Here is a 14,934-nt window from a genome sequence, read left to right on the forward strand (position 1 = left end):
GCACCGCGCCGCGATCGCGCCTCGACGCGCTGGCGGCGGGCTGGTTTGGGGATTTTGTCGACGTGGCTGGGGCATGCAGCACGGCCATTATCATCAGATCAGGCATGCAATGTCAGTAGCTGTAATGATGCGGGCATTGTAGAGGCATGACCGTGAAGGTGAGAAGGTTGTTTGTCGAGCGAGGGAGGCATCGAGGGAGCGTCGTGCCTACCCTGTCTGTCCCCATGACGTAGGGCGAGCCAGGCCGCACCACACCTCCCGCCGGCCCTCCATCACACCTCCCCGTCTCGTTTCTCTCACTCCTTGTCCTCCGCATCCATCCCAACGGCGCACGCACGATGAGCACCCCCGAAACGCCGCACACGCACTCGCACGACCCGCCGTCCATCCACGGCACGCCGCCGGGCGACGACGAGCCGTACATCACCTACGGCCAGTTCCAGCGCGTGCTCAAGCTCATGCGGCTGCAGAATGCCGTCCCAATATCCGGTGCGCATCCTCCCCCTGCGGCGTCGCTGACTCGCAGTGCTCGTGTCCCTCGGCACGGGGCTCATCTGCGCGCTCGTCATCCACCCGGGCATGGGTGAGGCGCGGTACCGAGCGAGCGAGCTGACGTACAGGCGAGATCAGCCTGCTCCACCCCACGCTGCTGATCCCCAACAACCTCCTCGTCGGCATTTACTGGGGCATCCTTTACGCGCTGCAGGGTGGGAGTTGTGTATGTTCTTCTGCTGACGGACAGTCGCGTTCAGCCTCCTCTTGAGCCTCGCCCACAGCAACGAGACCAAGGTGCGTGGGGGTCGACGGCACGACTAACGACGCAGGAAGTCCTCGTCCATGGCGTCGGCATGCGCTTTGCGGCGGCCAACTGGCTCAACACGGGCACCTTTGTCTGCTGGGTAGGTACCATGTGCAGCGTGTGCTGACGGCCAGACGCTGCAGATGTTCAAGACGGCCCAGGTCATCCTCACAATCAACGTGCTGATCCTTCTGTCGATCCACATCACGCTCATCCAGTACCCCCCGACGTGGCGCCACCCTCTCAACGCGCTGCTCGTGCACGGCATGACGTCGCTCTTCCTCGCCATCCTGCTCGACCTCCACCTCCTCCACGGCGGCAGTGTTGCCCTCGACTGGGTCATCGAGCATCGCAGGGAGCTGGGCAGGTACACCTGGCAGAGTGTCGGCGGCTTGATCGCCATCCACGTCCCGCAGATCGCATGGGAGGTCTACTCGAACTCATAGTGAGTGGGGGTGCTTGTGCCGGCTGACACTCTCCAGTGCCCTCGCCATCGGAGCGACCTACTCGCTCTTCTGCCTCCTCTTCTCGACGCCGCGCACCAACCCCGGCCTCCCCGAGACGGCCATGAGCAAGCCCGCGCCGCTCGTCATCACGACCATCATCTTCATCGTCCTCCACCCGCTCGCGATCGTCGCCGCCGCCGTGCTCCACCGCCAGCTCGAGCGCCAGGGCCAGATCCGCCTGGTCGAGGAGGCCGAGTCGGCCGAGGAGCGCGTTCGCCGCGCCGAGCAGCGTGCGGCTGACCTCGAGGCGGCGCATTCGGGCCACGACCACGCCGCGCCGGGCTCCGCGCCTGCTGCCGCTTCCGCCCCAGCTCGCGACCCGCCGACCGGGGACCTCATTGACGTGTAAACCTCAGGTGCTAGATGATACAAACCCATGAACTATGCACACCCTAACACCACGTATACCTGCCTGTCAGACCAACCCAGCCCACGGACTCACTGCTCGGCCCACTCCCACTCGACCTTGTCGTCCCCGCCGAACCCGTATTGCGCAATACACGCCACACCCTCGTCCTCGAGCCTGGGCTCGAGGCGGACACCGAGGCCCTGGCCTGCGTCGTCCCACGCCGACCACCCTCCCCACAGCTCGATGGCGCCCGCGCCCTGCCGGCGCGCAGAAGCCACCACGGCGGCGAACGGCACGAGCTCGGGCCGGTGGACGTAGTTGAGCATCAGGCGCTCGCGCGGGAGCTCGGGCGGCTCGGGCTCGTGGAACGTGTACGTGATGAACGGGCGGTCGGTGCTGCCCGCCGGAGCGGGGAGCAGGAGCCCGAACGACGGCGACGGCCTGGCCGTCGGCTGCAGCATGTACCGCAGCGAATGGATGTCGAACAGGCCGCTGGCGGGTCAGCTTGCCCCTGCACCCACTCACCGGCTGGGGAGTATGGCGACGCGCGTGCGGTCCGCCCTGCCGACGCTGCCCAGCGCCGAGACCATGTACTCTGCCACCTTTGGCGCGAGGTCGTTGACCTGCTCCCGGCTGAGCCACTCCCACCCCTCCTCCTCCTCGCGCCCCTCCACACCGTCGCCATACTCGACGGTAAAGAAGCGCATGTACCGCTCCCTCTCCGCGACCCAGCCCGGCAAGCTTCCGGGCCCCTCGCCCTGCCGGCACCGGTCGTAGAAGTCCTTCCCGATACCAGAGTAGAGCACGCTGAAGCGCGCGTCGCGGAACCCCTCGACCGCTGGCGGCGCGCCCCACTCGCTTGGAAAGGGCGGGAGGTGCTCCGCCGCCGCGAGGACGTAGTGCAGCAGGCGCATCATGTGCGTCGTGTACCCCCTTCTCCGGTGCGCAAGCGGGCAGTGCACCCCCGCCACGCCGTAGGATATCGTGTGCGCCGGGGCCACCGCGCCGGGCGGGAGGAAGATCGCGGGGCGGCGATACCTGGCGCTCGTCAGGTTGCTCTGGGCAAGACTCACGTCTCGACGTAGGAGAGGAACTCGGACTCGTCGTCGCGGTGCACGAGCGCGAACGCGTCGAACCCCCACCCCGCTTCACGGTCGGCCACCCACGGCTGCTCGTGTCCGTTGATGACGGCGTCGGCGGCGAGCCACGCGCGCTCGTCGGCGCTGCCGGGCGTGGTCCAGGATGCAGCGTTCTTCCGCAGCGCAGCGGCGCGCTGCGCGTCGCTGAGGTGGAGGAGGGTGTACGCTCCTGGGTTGGCCAGTGTGCTCGTCGCGGCCATGGAGGAGGAGGTGCGTATTGTTTAGCTCAAAGTGGTCGTCTGACCTCCTGTCCCACGCGACTCCCGGCGTCATCCGCACGAGCGACGGCCGCGGCGTCGACGTCGCTCACACACGTCGCTGCCACTATTCGTTATCGGCGGCGGCATGCAGACGTCCATGCTGGATTTAGAGACGGCCGCGAGACATACCCACAGCTCTGCCTCAAGTCAGCCGTGTTGGGCCATGGGCAAGAGTGCACTCCGCTGTTCCAGCTGACGGGCGGCCCGCGGCGCCGCTTTACACCCGCGCGCGCGGACACGCGACGCGCACACCCGTTGTCCTGCGTGACTTTCGGAGCAGGCTGGCGACTGCTCGCAAACAGTGGGGACTTGACGCGGTGCGTAGACCTCGGTGCTGTGGTCGTGCTCGACGGGTCCGAGACGCGCCAAGCCGCCCCAAGGGCATCGGCCGGCGAATCGGACGAGCACTCGGCGTGGGTTTCCGCGATATCCTGCACGCTGCCTGTTTCCAATCGTACCGAGCTTGGTGGCGTGCCGAGCTATGGTGTCATGGCGCGCACCTGCCATTCGTTGCGCCGACCCTCCGAGTGGCTCCTTCACAACATGGCTGCCGTCAGCCGGATCGACGTACCCGTGTAGCCTTGTGCACGGCGTGCACACGACTTGCTGCGGCGATCATCAAAGGCACCGACGACGTCGAGCGGCCTGGGTCATGGGATCACGCCACTACTCTCTGCTGTCACGACACTAGCAATGGTTGCATTCCGCACACGTCTCTAGTGCTACGTACGGGCGCGGCGCCGAAGAGTGCCGGCGCCGTTGGTTGCCCATCCTTGGCTGGTGCTATTACTGATTTCCCAGTAGCCGGGCCAAGCCAAGACAGTGGCGTAAGGCTACATCTAGTGGCTTTCTTGCGTGAGACTCGACCAGCTGACTGTTTCACTCTGGGGAGCGAGGCTTCGACCGAGTCATTAGAAAGAGGTTGATGCATGCACGGCTGTCGTGAGCGAGCTTACATACTAGCTTGCTATAGAAGAGCTTGTATTGTCGGGGGCCGCCTTACCCTTACAAGCTTGTATTCAGCAACCTCGGTGCCTCGGTTGCAGAAATTTGACCCCAAGAGCAGGTGTTGGCCATTCCTGGCTCGCTTGCGGCATGTGATTGGTGCCTGAGTCGAGTTGCCGCTCTGCCGCTCTGCTGGCTGTCTGCTCATGCTGCTGAGCTGGGTCGGTCCCAGCCCGCCAACCCGCCAGCCCGCCAGCCCGTCAGCCCTGCCTGCTGCACAAGACCAGGGAACGACACTGAGCACGACATCGGTTTACAAAATGAGCTCATCCCGAAAGATTGATATCACCAGTCTTGTCCGCTGCATGATGGATCGCCGCCGCCGCCATCGACCTCCTCAGGCGCCATACCTTTTTAAGAGGCCGAGTAGCAGTTAGCTGCGACCAGCTCTTCCCACCGACGCCGACACCGCCATCCACTACCCGTCATGTCGTACCCGTACGACCAGGACGCTGAGAAGAACGCCCCGGCCCAGAGCTACGGCTACGGCGCCTCGTACCCCACCTACCCCAGCGACCAGGAGAAGGACAAGCAGAGCGACCCCGGCGTCCCGTACAACAACGACCCGCCGCACGAGCATGTCGGAATCGTCCCCGCCCGCGACTCGGACCAGCTGCACCGCGCGCTTTCGGCCCGCCAGGTGTCCATGATTGCCATCGGCGGCACGATCGGCACAGGTCTCTTCCTCGGAACGGGCAAATCGCTCGCGACTGGTGGCCCCGCATCAATGGTCATTGCCTATGCCATCGTCGGCGCCATCGTCTACATCACCATGCTTAGCCTGGGTGAGATGTCGACCTTCATCCCCGTCGCTGGCTCGTTCTGTACCTTTGTTGGGTGAGTTTTTCGCGCAGCGGCCCCTGTCCGCTTGGTGGCACGCGAGCACCCCTGTTACCACATTCCATGCCGGCTGACACATGCACAGCCGCTTCTGCGACGACGCATTCGGCTTTGCCCTGACTTGGAACTACTGGTTCAACGATGCCGTCTCGACTGCGGCCGACCTCGTCGCCCTGCAGCTCATCCTCCAGTACTGGACCGACAAGTTCCCCGGCTGGGCCCTGTCCCTCATCTTCTGGGCCGTCCTGCTCGCCGTCAACCTCCTCGGTGTGCGCTTCTACGGCGAGCTCGAGTACTGGCTCTCGCTCATCAAGGTCATCGCCATTGTCGCCTTCATCATCCTGAGCATCTGCGTCAACGCCGGTGCCAACGCAAACCACGAGTACATTGGCGCCAAGAACTGGACGATTGGCGAAGCGCCATTCGTAGGCGGCATCGGTGGCTTCGCATCAGTCTTTGTCACGGCCTCGTTCGCGTACGGCGGTACCGAGTCGATCGCCATCACGGCCGGAGAGACCAAGAACCCCGTCAAGAACATGCCCCGCGTCGTCAAGAACGTCTTCTGGCGCATTCTCCTCTTCTACATCGTCAGCATTATCCTCATCGGCTTCAACGTCCCGTACAACACCCCCCACCTCAAGGAGAAGAAGGTTGTCACCTCGCCCTTCACCATCGTGTTCCAGATGACCGGAACCAAGGCCGCCGGCAGTGTCATCAACGCCGTCATCCTCACTTCGGTCCTGTCTGCTGGTAACCACGCTCTGTTCGCTGGTGTCCGTCTTCTCTACACCCTTGGTGCCGAGGGCCACGCCCCGCGCGTCTTTGCCCGCCTCAACAAGCAGCGTGTGCCCTGGGTTGCCACCATTGCCACCGGCATCGTCGCTGCTCTCTGCTTCGGGTCGTCGTTCATCGGCGCCGGCCAGCTCTGGAGCTGGCTCCAGAACCTCGTCGGTGTGTCCAACCAGCTCTCGTGGATCTCGATCTGCTTTGCGTCTATCCGCTTCCGCCGCGCCCTCGCTCGCCAAGGCAAGACGCACATGCTCGTCTTCAAGAACTGGACCTACCCCTGGGGCCCGTACGCTGCTCTTATCCTCAACTCGGTCCTTGTTCTTGTCCAAGGCTGGACCTGCTTCAGCCCCAAGTTCAATGGTGTCGACTTTGTCAGTTTCTACATCGAGCTCCCCGTCATGGCCATCATGTTTGTCGGTTGGAAGCTCATCAAGAAGACAAAATGGGTCAAACTCGACGAAATGGACCTCGTCACCGACGTCTACACGGCCAACGACGAGGAGATTGAGCACGACGAGAAGACGGCCAAGGGCAAATTCAAGCGTGCCCTTAACTGGCTCTTCTAAGGTCTCTCCTCTCGGGTTTGTCATTGTATCTCATAATATTGTCTGCATCTACATGCGCGCGCGATGGGCAAGCAGGGGCTGCATACCTGGACTTGACCACCCCGGCCACCACGTGACATTCCCTTGTATATACAATCACTCACACATCCCCTACCAGTTCTTAATCTGCCAAGCGACCTTGCCCTTGAAGGGCAGGGCCTTGTACGCCAGCTCCTCCTCGTCATCCTCCACCACGTCGTCGAACTCGCGGCCACCCGCCACCAGGTCCATCTCACGGGGGTCGACAATCTTCGTCCTGTACGCGATCTTGTACCCAAAGTACCCAAAGATGTAGACCGGGATGCCGACGTAGTGGGTGATGAAGGTCTTGTAGCCGGCAGTGCTGAACTTGTTGAGGGGCATGAACGAGTCAAAGCCCTTGAAGAGCATGAGCACGCTGACCATGATGAGGGCAATGTACGACATGTACGGCTGGCCCCTGAAGGCGAAGGGCAGGGACGACCGGGGGATGTTCTGAGCCTTGTGGCCGCGCATGAACCCGATGTGCGAGGCGAGGATCGAAATCCACGACAAGCCACCGCAGATGGTCACCGAGTTGACAAAGTAGTTGAAGATGCTGAGCGCAGAGTCGGCGGCGACCAGGTACGCGAGGCCCATGAACGAGCCGGTGAAGGCAAAGGCCGTGAGGGGTACACCGCGGCGTGTGCAGTACTTGAAGATGGCGGGCGCGTGGCCGTCCATTGCCATGCCGTAGAGCGTGCGCGACGAAATGTACTGGTCGGAAACGGCCGCCGAGATGGTGTACACGAGCAGGCAGCCGTTGATGAGCCCGGGAAGAACCTTGATGTTGGCGAGCTTGATCGCCACCACCCAGGGCGAGGCCGACGCCCCGCCGGCCGAGCCCTTCGCTGCCGCCGCAGCGAGCAGGGGCGAGGTCGAGTCCGCCACGAGGCCGACGACAAACGTCCCAAAGACGAAGAAGAAGGCGATGCGGAAGAACGTCTTCTTGACGGCCGACGGGATCGTCTTGCGCGGGTTCTTGGCCTCGCCGACCGTCATCCCAATCAGCTCGCTGCCCATGAAGGCGAGCAGCGCGAGCACGAGCGCGTTCACGAATCCAAGGAACTGGCCCTTCTTCCCCGGCAGCTTGTAACTTTTGAACGCCGCCTTCTTCCAGTATCGGAACCCGATGCGGTCCTGGCCCGGCACGCCGCCGAGGTCGATGATGAGCCCGAGGATAATCAGCCCAGTGAGCACGATGATCTTGAACAGGCTGAGCCAGAACTCGACCTCGCCAAACCACTTGACGCCGAGCAGGTTGATGCCGAACACGAGCGCGCCGAGGATGGTCACCCACACGGCGCCGTTGATGTCGTGGTTCCAGTACCGGATCATCAGGGCCCCAGCGACTAGCTGGTTGGGCGAGATGATGAGGTACTTGCACAGGTAGATGAGGGCGGTCGCAAAGCCGAACGCGGGGTCGACGCAGCGCGTCGCGTGGCCTGAGAAGCCCTTCTTGGTCGGGAACTTGGTCGACATTTCGCCCAGCGCAATCATGACGGAGAAGCAGCTTATCGTCAGTGGCGACCAGGTCGTCCCACCCACCAGAACCCCATGCAGATGTATGCGATGAGCATGGACGCGGGGCCGGAGCGAGCGAGCGACGTGCCCGAGCCAATGAGGAAGCCGGCGCCTGGGCATCAGCCACCCTCAGAATCAACCACGTACCAATAGCGCCTCCAATGGCAATCATGCTGAGCTGACGGGGCTTGAGCGAGCGGTGCGTCTCCTCCCCGTGTGGCGCGACCGACCCGTCGTCGACGGGCGTGGTGAAGTCGGTGGCGAGCGCCTTCTCATTAGCGCCCTCGTAGGGGCCCGGGCTCTCCCTGTCACTGTAGTCGAGCTTGGCCATGGTGTGGTTTGACTGGTGGGCAGGCTGGAGCTGATGGGTCTGGAATCGTCAGCCCCGTCCCAGCTTATAATGTCCTGTGAGGGTGCCACGGATCCCCAGAGGCGAACAGCCGGGGCCAATGGCGCCCCAGCCTGCAACTATCGGGAGCCCTACCCCTGCGTGTGCAGTACTCACTCAACGCCGATGGACGATACGTAGCCCAGCAAAGGCCGCCAAGACGACGTAGACGGACAGGCGGATGTTACCAAGGCCGAGGGGGGCGTGCCATTTGGGTGTCTCCGTCGGCGTGGGATGGGAGAAGGGAAGGGAGATACAGAGCCCCCACCATCTCTATTGGCTATCTAGGCATCTAGGCGAGGATAAGATGCGGCGTTCGAACTGGGTGGGTACTGGGCTCCGTAAACCCCTTGAAGTCGTGCTGCCTCTTTTCGCTGCCGAGGCGGCGACATCCGCCCAGCGCCGCGTTAGTGCCACCCGTGGAGGCGGGTGTTTCCGCCACGCATGTCGCTTCACTCGCTTTTGGCGGTGCGCAGTCATCCAACACCGCAGCAGTGTGCAGGCTTTCTCCGCGTCCAGGTGGGGAATGCTCGGGCTTGTCCTCCGGCCTCCGAGCTCCCGTCCATGGGACTATGCGACGAGCGGTGGGCGGCGTAAGATGCCCGCCGGCTCGGGATAATGGCCAGACTGGGCCAGCTCGGCCGTCTTCCGCGGCACGTCGTGGACGGTTAATGTGGCAGATACGGCGCTGCATCTGTTCATGGCCCTTGGTGTTCATCTCCAGTCGAAAACATCGTGATTGGCATAGCGGCTCATACAAGCGAACAAAGGGCCATCCCGTGACCAGCACGGGGAAAGAAGAAGCTGGACCGAGCTCGGCTCACACCCCTACCAAGTGTCGGGGTACACCTTGTTGGGCTGGTTGGGCTCAATGTACCAAGCCCACGGGATCTTCTCGCACGTCTGCGGCCACACGCGCTCCTTGGTCTGCGGGACCTGGTGGGCCCAGATGTCGGTAAAGTTCTTTCCTACATCGCCTGGGGAGGTCAGCCTCAAATCAACACACGGCGCTTACAGTAGATCTTGCCGCATGCGGCCCAGCCACAGCCGACCTGGTTGTTCCAGGGGTCGGTGAGCTAGATCGGTTAGTGAGGCTCCCAGCTGGCTGGCTTGACTTACGACCTCCCAGTGGCCGGTCGCTTGACCCTCAACCGGCTTCTGGTTGTTGTAGTCCCACTGCTCTACCATACGTTAGTGGGTTACCCCGACGAGCCTCGAGCTACTCACTGCCTTCAATCATCCAACCATCGATCCAACGCTTGGCCTGGTAAGCCAGGTCGGCCTTGTCAAGGGGGCCAAAGTCGAGCCTGCCACGAGTCAGACCGCTGCACACAGACGACAGCCTGGACTCACAGGACCTCGCCAAAGAGACCGTCACCTTGCATGAAGTGCTCAAAGACACACTTCTTGCCGAAGCCGACGGCGTACCCCGAGATGGTCTGGTTCCAGAACATGGGGGGCGCCTTGTAGATCGAGCGGAACTGGTTGATGCGCTCGAGGAGGATCAGGGCGATCGGGTCGTCGGGGGGCAGGCCCCCATCGGGGTTGATGCCCAGCGAGCCCTCGGGCACGACGAGCTCTGTGACGTTGGGGTCCAGGCCGCGCGACGGCGGCATCTGGACGACGACGTTCGGGTCGAGGAAGTACGACTGGTTGCCGATCTCGGGGATGTTGCAGTCGGTCGAGTTGGCGGAGCTGCTGGGCGTGGCAGAGGAGGCGGCCGTGCTCGGGGACCCAGTGCCGCTCGGCTTGGAGGACGAGCCGGGCAGAGCGTCGCTCTTCGGCCTGCACTTGCCGCTGTTGTCGCGTGCCGCCGGGGCAGCGTTGGCGGCCGTGGCGAGGGCGAGGAGGACGAGGGGGGAGAACTTCATTGTGAACGAATGTGGGAGACACCAGGTCTGGGTAGCGCGCTGCGGAGGGGAGTGAAGAACGCCAGGTTCTTCAGAGTAGAAATGAGTGAGTGGGGAGCTGTGGGTGAGTACTTGGCAGCCATTTATAGCCATCTGCATCAGCGTCAACAGTGCTTTCTTGACGACGGCGAGCGCGCGGGCTCCAGCGCCATGCGACGGCCGGCACCGTGCAGCAGGACCAAGGTCGACCTCTGTTGCGACGGAGAACAGTGAGGCCGAGGCCGTTGTCACAACACGACGCGTCGTGGGTTGAGTAGAGGTCGTCGGTTCAGTAGATGGTGGGTGAGCTTCGCGTCGCCTCGGCGCAGTCCACACATGTCGTTGTCAGGCGCGGCGCGGGGCCCACGAATCCCGGGCCTGCCTCGCAGTTCCAGAGTCCAAAAGCGTCGGCTTGGTGTCCATCACGCGGCCGCCACTTCTGGGGCTGGGACTCCAAGCAGTCGCCGCAGGCAGGGTATGTTTGGGTCAGGGCGACGCGCCGACCGACGGTGACATCCGGGACCTTGACGACGCGTCGCGTCGGATGATCACTATGCGTCACTTGGGCCGTGGAGTCGTATTCCACGGGGGGACCTGGGTCCTGGCAGCGTGAGGCGTTGCAGGGGCGAGAAGCGTCATGTGAGCTTGTGAGGTCGCGTCGGTTCTGGCCTGCGCGTCTGCATGGCTGCCTGGCCGCGCTCGGTCGTCGTGAGTGTTTCGCCGTCAGTGTTTCGCCGTGACCGTCCGTGTCGTGGGCAACACGCCTCCCTACTCTACGCGCCGAGCCTCGACAACTTCGCTTGGGCGATTCCAGCGTGGAGTTCGAGGTGGGCTGGAGGCCGCGACAACTCTCTCGTCGCCACCTGCAGCGGCCGTTGCCCAAGCACTCATGAAGCTGACATTGGGGTGAAACGTAAAACAGCCGACCGTGACCGGCACGGGGGGCAGCGAAGGGATACAAGCCGTAGCTAGGCGACGAGTGGGCGAACGAGCTTAGCTGGCGAGCGGGTCCTCGTACTCCTTCCAGGGGACCTCGATCTGGGGAGGGACGTGGTCCACGTACTTGGGGTAGTGCTCGTCGGGCCACCCGAAGCGCCAGGTGTCGCCTGGGCCGGTTAGTACCCACCCAATGTGGGGCAAGCCGACTTACAGTAGATGTTGCCGCACTCTTGCCAGCCGCAGCCGACCTGGATCTTGGGGAGCGGGTCGGTGAGCTGGTCGTTAGCAAGGCGTGGCTGCCACAATTGCAGGCTACTCACAATCTCCCAGTGGCCGGTGCCCTCGCCCTTCTGGGCCTTGTAGTCCCACTTCTCTGTCCTATGTCAGTGGCTGCGACCATACATGCAGTGTCGACGTACCGCCCTCGGTCATCCACGCATCGATCCAACGCTTGACGCCCCAGGAGAGGTCAGCGTCCTTGATGGGGCCTCCGCCGATCCTGAGATGTGTCAGCACCATGCCAGTCACCACACTTACAGCACCTCGCCGTTCATCCAGGTCCTGCCGTTGTCGCCCAGGAAGTGCTGGAACTTGCAGCGCCTGGCGTACTCGACGGCGAAGCCCGACACACTCTGGTTCCAGGTCATCGGGGGTGCCTTGTAGATCGAGCGCCAGAGGTTGATGCGCTCAATCATGAGCTTGGCGAGCGGGTCGTCCGGGGGGATGCCGCCGGACGGGTTGATGCCCACCGAGCCCTCGGGCGCCACAATGCCCGTGACGTTGGGGTGGTGCCCGATGATAGGCGGCAGGGTGGGCACCACGTCCGGGTCGGTGAACCACGTCTGGTTGGTGACCGGCGCCGGGGGGTAGACGTTGTCGACGGGCGCGCCCGTCGTGGCATTGGTGTTCTTGCCCGGGACTGGGGTCGTCGTCTCGGTGCTGTTGCCAGGGCCCGAGCCGGGCTTGGCACCCGCAGCGTCCGACGGTTGGGAGCCACCGGCACCGCTGCCAGATGGGAGCTCTTGGTGCTTGGCAGGCCTGCACTTGGCAGGGGCAGGGGCCGCGGTGGCGGCCGACACGAGGGCCAGAAGTAGAACGGGGGCGAACTTCATTGTAACGACTGTGGAAGACACCGGGTCTGTCGAGGAGTGAACAAAGGCGGAGAAGACTGAAGAACACCAGGCTCTTCGGGTACGGATGAGGATAGAGAAGCGCCAGATCAGCTCGTGCGGGCAGCTCTCTTATACCTTGCAGAATAGCAGGTCTATGGCCCCTTTGCTCAGAGGTATCCCGAGCATCTAGGCAGCAGGGCTGCATGTCTCCGAGGCGGCCGAGCACCATGCCCTCGAAGCAGCTGCAGTCCAAGCCCGAGCGAGCTATTTTTGGGCCCCCTGTCGCTTGGCGACCATGCTCGACGTGTTGTGCAAGACCACAGTTTGCCACTCGACGAGCTGCATGGCCTCGCCGAGCGGCGTGAGTCGACGTGACGGCAGACGCGTCTCGGTGACGTTGCCGACAAAGTTTGGGCCAGGGATCACGCGTCTTTCTGGGTCTCCAGGACGACAGATCTCGCCGCGTTCCACACTCTCACAAGGTTGCCGCCCGGCCGGTTGGCCACACTCTGCTGTGGTCCCCGACCGATGGGAGTCTGTCTGGCCATGGAGGGGAAGAGTCGCACTTGCTGGTGAAGGTTGGGCCGTTTCAGTTGCGGGGGGATCGGGGGGTTTGGAGTTACCGTCACATCGGCAGCGTTGTGCTTCGAAGCCAAGTGATGCGCTCGACTGGTGAAGCGAGCGCGTTTCGGCGACAAGGGCCATGCCGTTGCTGATGACGCACGTCTGACTCGCAGAACGACGCGCCGGGTGGAGTTAGTCGCCCTCGACAGGGGGCCCAACGCGACACGCGCGGGGTAGTCACACCTCGAGCGAGCCCTTGACGACCTGCACGTCCATTGGTGTTGTTCGCGTCATGCGTGCCGGTGTGAATTACTCATGCTTCCGAGTTACCTGGCCGTCCCATCTGGCCATGGAGGGGGGAGGAGCCATCCGTTGCGGGCGTTTCAGCACCTTGACGTCGCTCCTCGCAAGTCGTGGCATGTTTGACGGGCCTCGCTTCAGCACCCGGCGATGGTCAGGAGCAAGATGTCTGACCAGTGGATGAGATCCCACCATGGCAGAAGCCGTGTCACATGTTTTTGGCATGGCGGTGGATCTATGAATGGGACGAAAGATAAGGCCGTCCGTGGCCGGCACGGAGGGCAAGATGAATGGGGGGCAAGACGAATGAATGGCGGAGCGTACGGAGAGTAGGTACCTCTGGGCCCTTACCTGCGCTGCCAGAACGCGTCCTTGTAGTCGTCCCACGGAACCTCGATACGGGGGTAGACGTGCTCCTTGTACTCGGGGATCTTCTCGGCCCACTCCCGCTCGAAGTCGCGGTTGAAGTCGCAGTAGATGTTGCCGCACGAGCGCCAGCCGCAGCCCACCTGGGTGTACAGGGGGTTGGTGATCTGCAAGCATGTCAGCAAGGCTCCTCAAACCAGACGTCAAGGCTCACAGCTTGCCAGTGGCCAATGTCCTTGCCGGCCTTGGCTGAGTGGGTGCCGTAATCGTACTCCTCTGGGAACAGTCAGCGGCATGTCCGGGCGTCGCTGTCAATGCCGACTCACTGCCCTCAACCATCCAGCGGTCGACTGAGAGCTTGGCCTGGTAGTCAAAGTCGACGGCGCTCCACTCGCCCTGGCCGCCGTCCCTGCGAGCGTGGTCAGCGTCATACCCAACCCGCTAGCGACGGCATACATGATCTGGCCGAAGACACCGGGCGCCATGAAGTGCTGGTACTGGCACTTCTTGCCCGCGTCGACGGCAGTAGCCGAGAAGGTCTCGTTCCACGTGAGGGGCGGGGCACCCCACACCGAGCGCCAGTCGTTGAAGCGCGAGAGGAACGTCTGCGCGATGGGGTCGCTGGCGGGCACGGCGCCGTCGGGGTTGATGCCGACCGAGCCGGGCGGGAAAACGATGCTGTTCACCGCGGGCTCAGGGCCGATCGGCTTGGGGAGGACGGGCTTGACGCTCTCGTCGAGGAAGTACTTCTCGTCGAGGGTGCTCGGGGGCTTGTAGCCCGGGTTCGGGTTGGCGTTGCCCTCGGGGATGCCCGAGCTGAGGGGGGCGGCCGAGCTCGAGGTCGAGCTGTCCACGGGCGAGGGCGAGGACGTCGGCGCGCTGGTAACCTCCGCCGAGGAGGACGCGGCACCGTCGGCCGGCGAGGAGGTCGGGACCGTGCTGTTGGCGGTCGGCGTGCCCTCGACGCTCGAGCTGAGGCTGCCGGAGACCACGGGCGAGCTAGCGGCAGTGGTCGCGGCCGACGAGTGACCAGCACTGGATGGCACGGCGGTCGAGGCCGTAGAGCTCGCCGAGGCGTCCGAGCTGGCGATGGCAGGCGAGCTGTTGCCGGCGTGGGTCTTGGGCCGGCACTTGGGCGGCGCGGGGGCGGCGCTGACAGCGGTGGCGAGGGCGAGGAGGACGAGCGGCGAGAACTTCATGGCGAAAGAGTGTGAGGCGGACACCGGGTCAGCTGGAAGAAGAAGAACAAGAGCACCAGGCGCTTGTTGGGTACTTGTATGTGCATGCGTGTCGACGAGAGCAGCTGCTCCGCTGCAAACAACACAACACGACGCACTCCTTCTTGGCGGCAACGAGCATCGTTTCCGCACGCGAGAGGGGGGAGCTGTTTCGGGGTCACAAGCTGAGTTTCGGCACAGAAGCAGAAGCAGTCGCGCCACCAGTCTGCGGCCCAGACCTGGTAGCTGACGTGAGGTCGGAGCCCTGGGCATAGTTACCACTCGTCGGCAGGGTGGAAACGCGACGCGGCAGGGTTCATGCCGG

General features: G+C 63.6%; 7 protein-coding genes across 7 annotated transcripts; 2 read left to right on the forward strand and 5 right to left on the reverse strand.

Moving 5' to 3' along the window:
• Positions 1-338: 338 nt before the first annotated feature.
• Positions 339-1,654, forward strand: Q8F55_004776 (uncharacterized protein; the record flags this gene model as incomplete). The annotated part of the gene is made up of 7 exons (XM_069353281.1): positions 339-489; positions 527-583; positions 621-707; positions 743-789; positions 825-899; positions 934-1,244; positions 1,282-1,654. The coding sequence occupies 7 exons, from the start codon at positions 339-341 to the stop codon at positions 1,652-1,654; spliced, it is 1,101 nt and encodes a 366-aa protein (XP_069207923.1).
• Positions 1,655-1,743: 89 nt separating this feature from the next.
• Q8F55_004777 (uncharacterized protein) lies at positions 1,744-2,993 on the reverse strand (the record flags this gene model as incomplete). Its single annotated transcript, XM_069353282.1, has 3 exons — positions 1,744-2,146; positions 2,180-2,692; positions 2,728-2,993. The coding sequence occupies 3 exons, from the start codon at positions 2,991-2,993 to the stop codon at positions 1,744-1,746; spliced, it is 1,182 nt and encodes a 393-aa protein (XP_069207924.1).
• A 1,492-nt stretch (positions 2,994-4,485) lies between these two features.
• ALP1 (Basic amino-acid permease) lies at positions 4,486-6,253 on the forward strand (the record flags this gene model as incomplete). Its single annotated transcript, XM_069353283.1, has 2 exons — positions 4,486-4,895; positions 4,984-6,253. 2 exons carry the CDS (start codon positions 4,486-4,488, stop codon positions 6,251-6,253), a joined length of 1,680 nt encoding a protein of 559 aa, XP_069207925.1.
• Positions 6,254-6,403: 150 nt separating this feature from the next.
• Positions 6,404-8,165, reverse strand: DIP5_2 (amino acid transporter; the record flags this gene model as incomplete). The annotated part of the gene is made up of 3 exons (XM_069353284.1): positions 6,404-7,823; positions 7,859-7,946; positions 7,982-8,165. 3 exons carry the CDS (start codon positions 8,163-8,165, stop codon positions 6,404-6,406), a joined length of 1,692 nt encoding a protein of 563 aa, XP_069207926.1.
• An 885-nt stretch (positions 8,166-9,050) lies between these two features.
• On the reverse strand, positions 9,051-10,093 carry Q8F55_004780 (uncharacterized protein; the record flags this gene model as incomplete). The annotated part of the gene is made up of 5 exons (XM_069353285.1): positions 9,051-9,199; positions 9,238-9,298; positions 9,342-9,403; positions 9,450-9,529; positions 9,576-10,093. 5 exons carry the CDS (start codon positions 10,091-10,093, stop codon positions 9,051-9,053), a joined length of 870 nt encoding a protein of 289 aa, XP_069207927.1.
• Positions 10,094-11,104: 1,011 nt separating this feature from the next.
• On the reverse strand, positions 11,105-12,162 carry Q8F55_004781 (uncharacterized protein; the record flags this gene model as incomplete). The annotated part of the gene is made up of 5 exons (XM_069353286.1): positions 11,105-11,217; positions 11,262-11,325; positions 11,371-11,423; positions 11,470-11,549; positions 11,588-12,162. 5 exons carry the CDS (start codon positions 12,160-12,162, stop codon positions 11,105-11,107), a joined length of 885 nt encoding a protein of 294 aa, XP_069207928.1.
• Positions 12,163-13,373: 1,211 nt separating this feature from the next.
• Q8F55_004782 (uncharacterized protein) lies at positions 13,374-14,591 on the reverse strand (the record flags this gene model as incomplete). The annotated part of the gene is made up of 4 exons (XM_069353287.1): positions 13,374-13,559; positions 13,607-13,668; positions 13,719-13,801; positions 13,849-14,591. 4 exons carry the CDS (start codon positions 14,589-14,591, stop codon positions 13,374-13,376), a joined length of 1,074 nt encoding a protein of 357 aa, XP_069207929.1.
• Between the last annotated feature and the right edge of the window lie 343 nt (positions 14,592-14,934).

Source organism: Vanrija albida (genome assembly GCF_041260175.1).
Source record: "Vanrija albida strain AlHP1 chromosome Unknown contig_4, whole genome shotgun sequence".
Lineage (NCBI taxonomy): Eukaryota > Fungi > Basidiomycota > Tremellomycetes > Trichosporonales > Trichosporonaceae > Vanrija > Vanrija albida.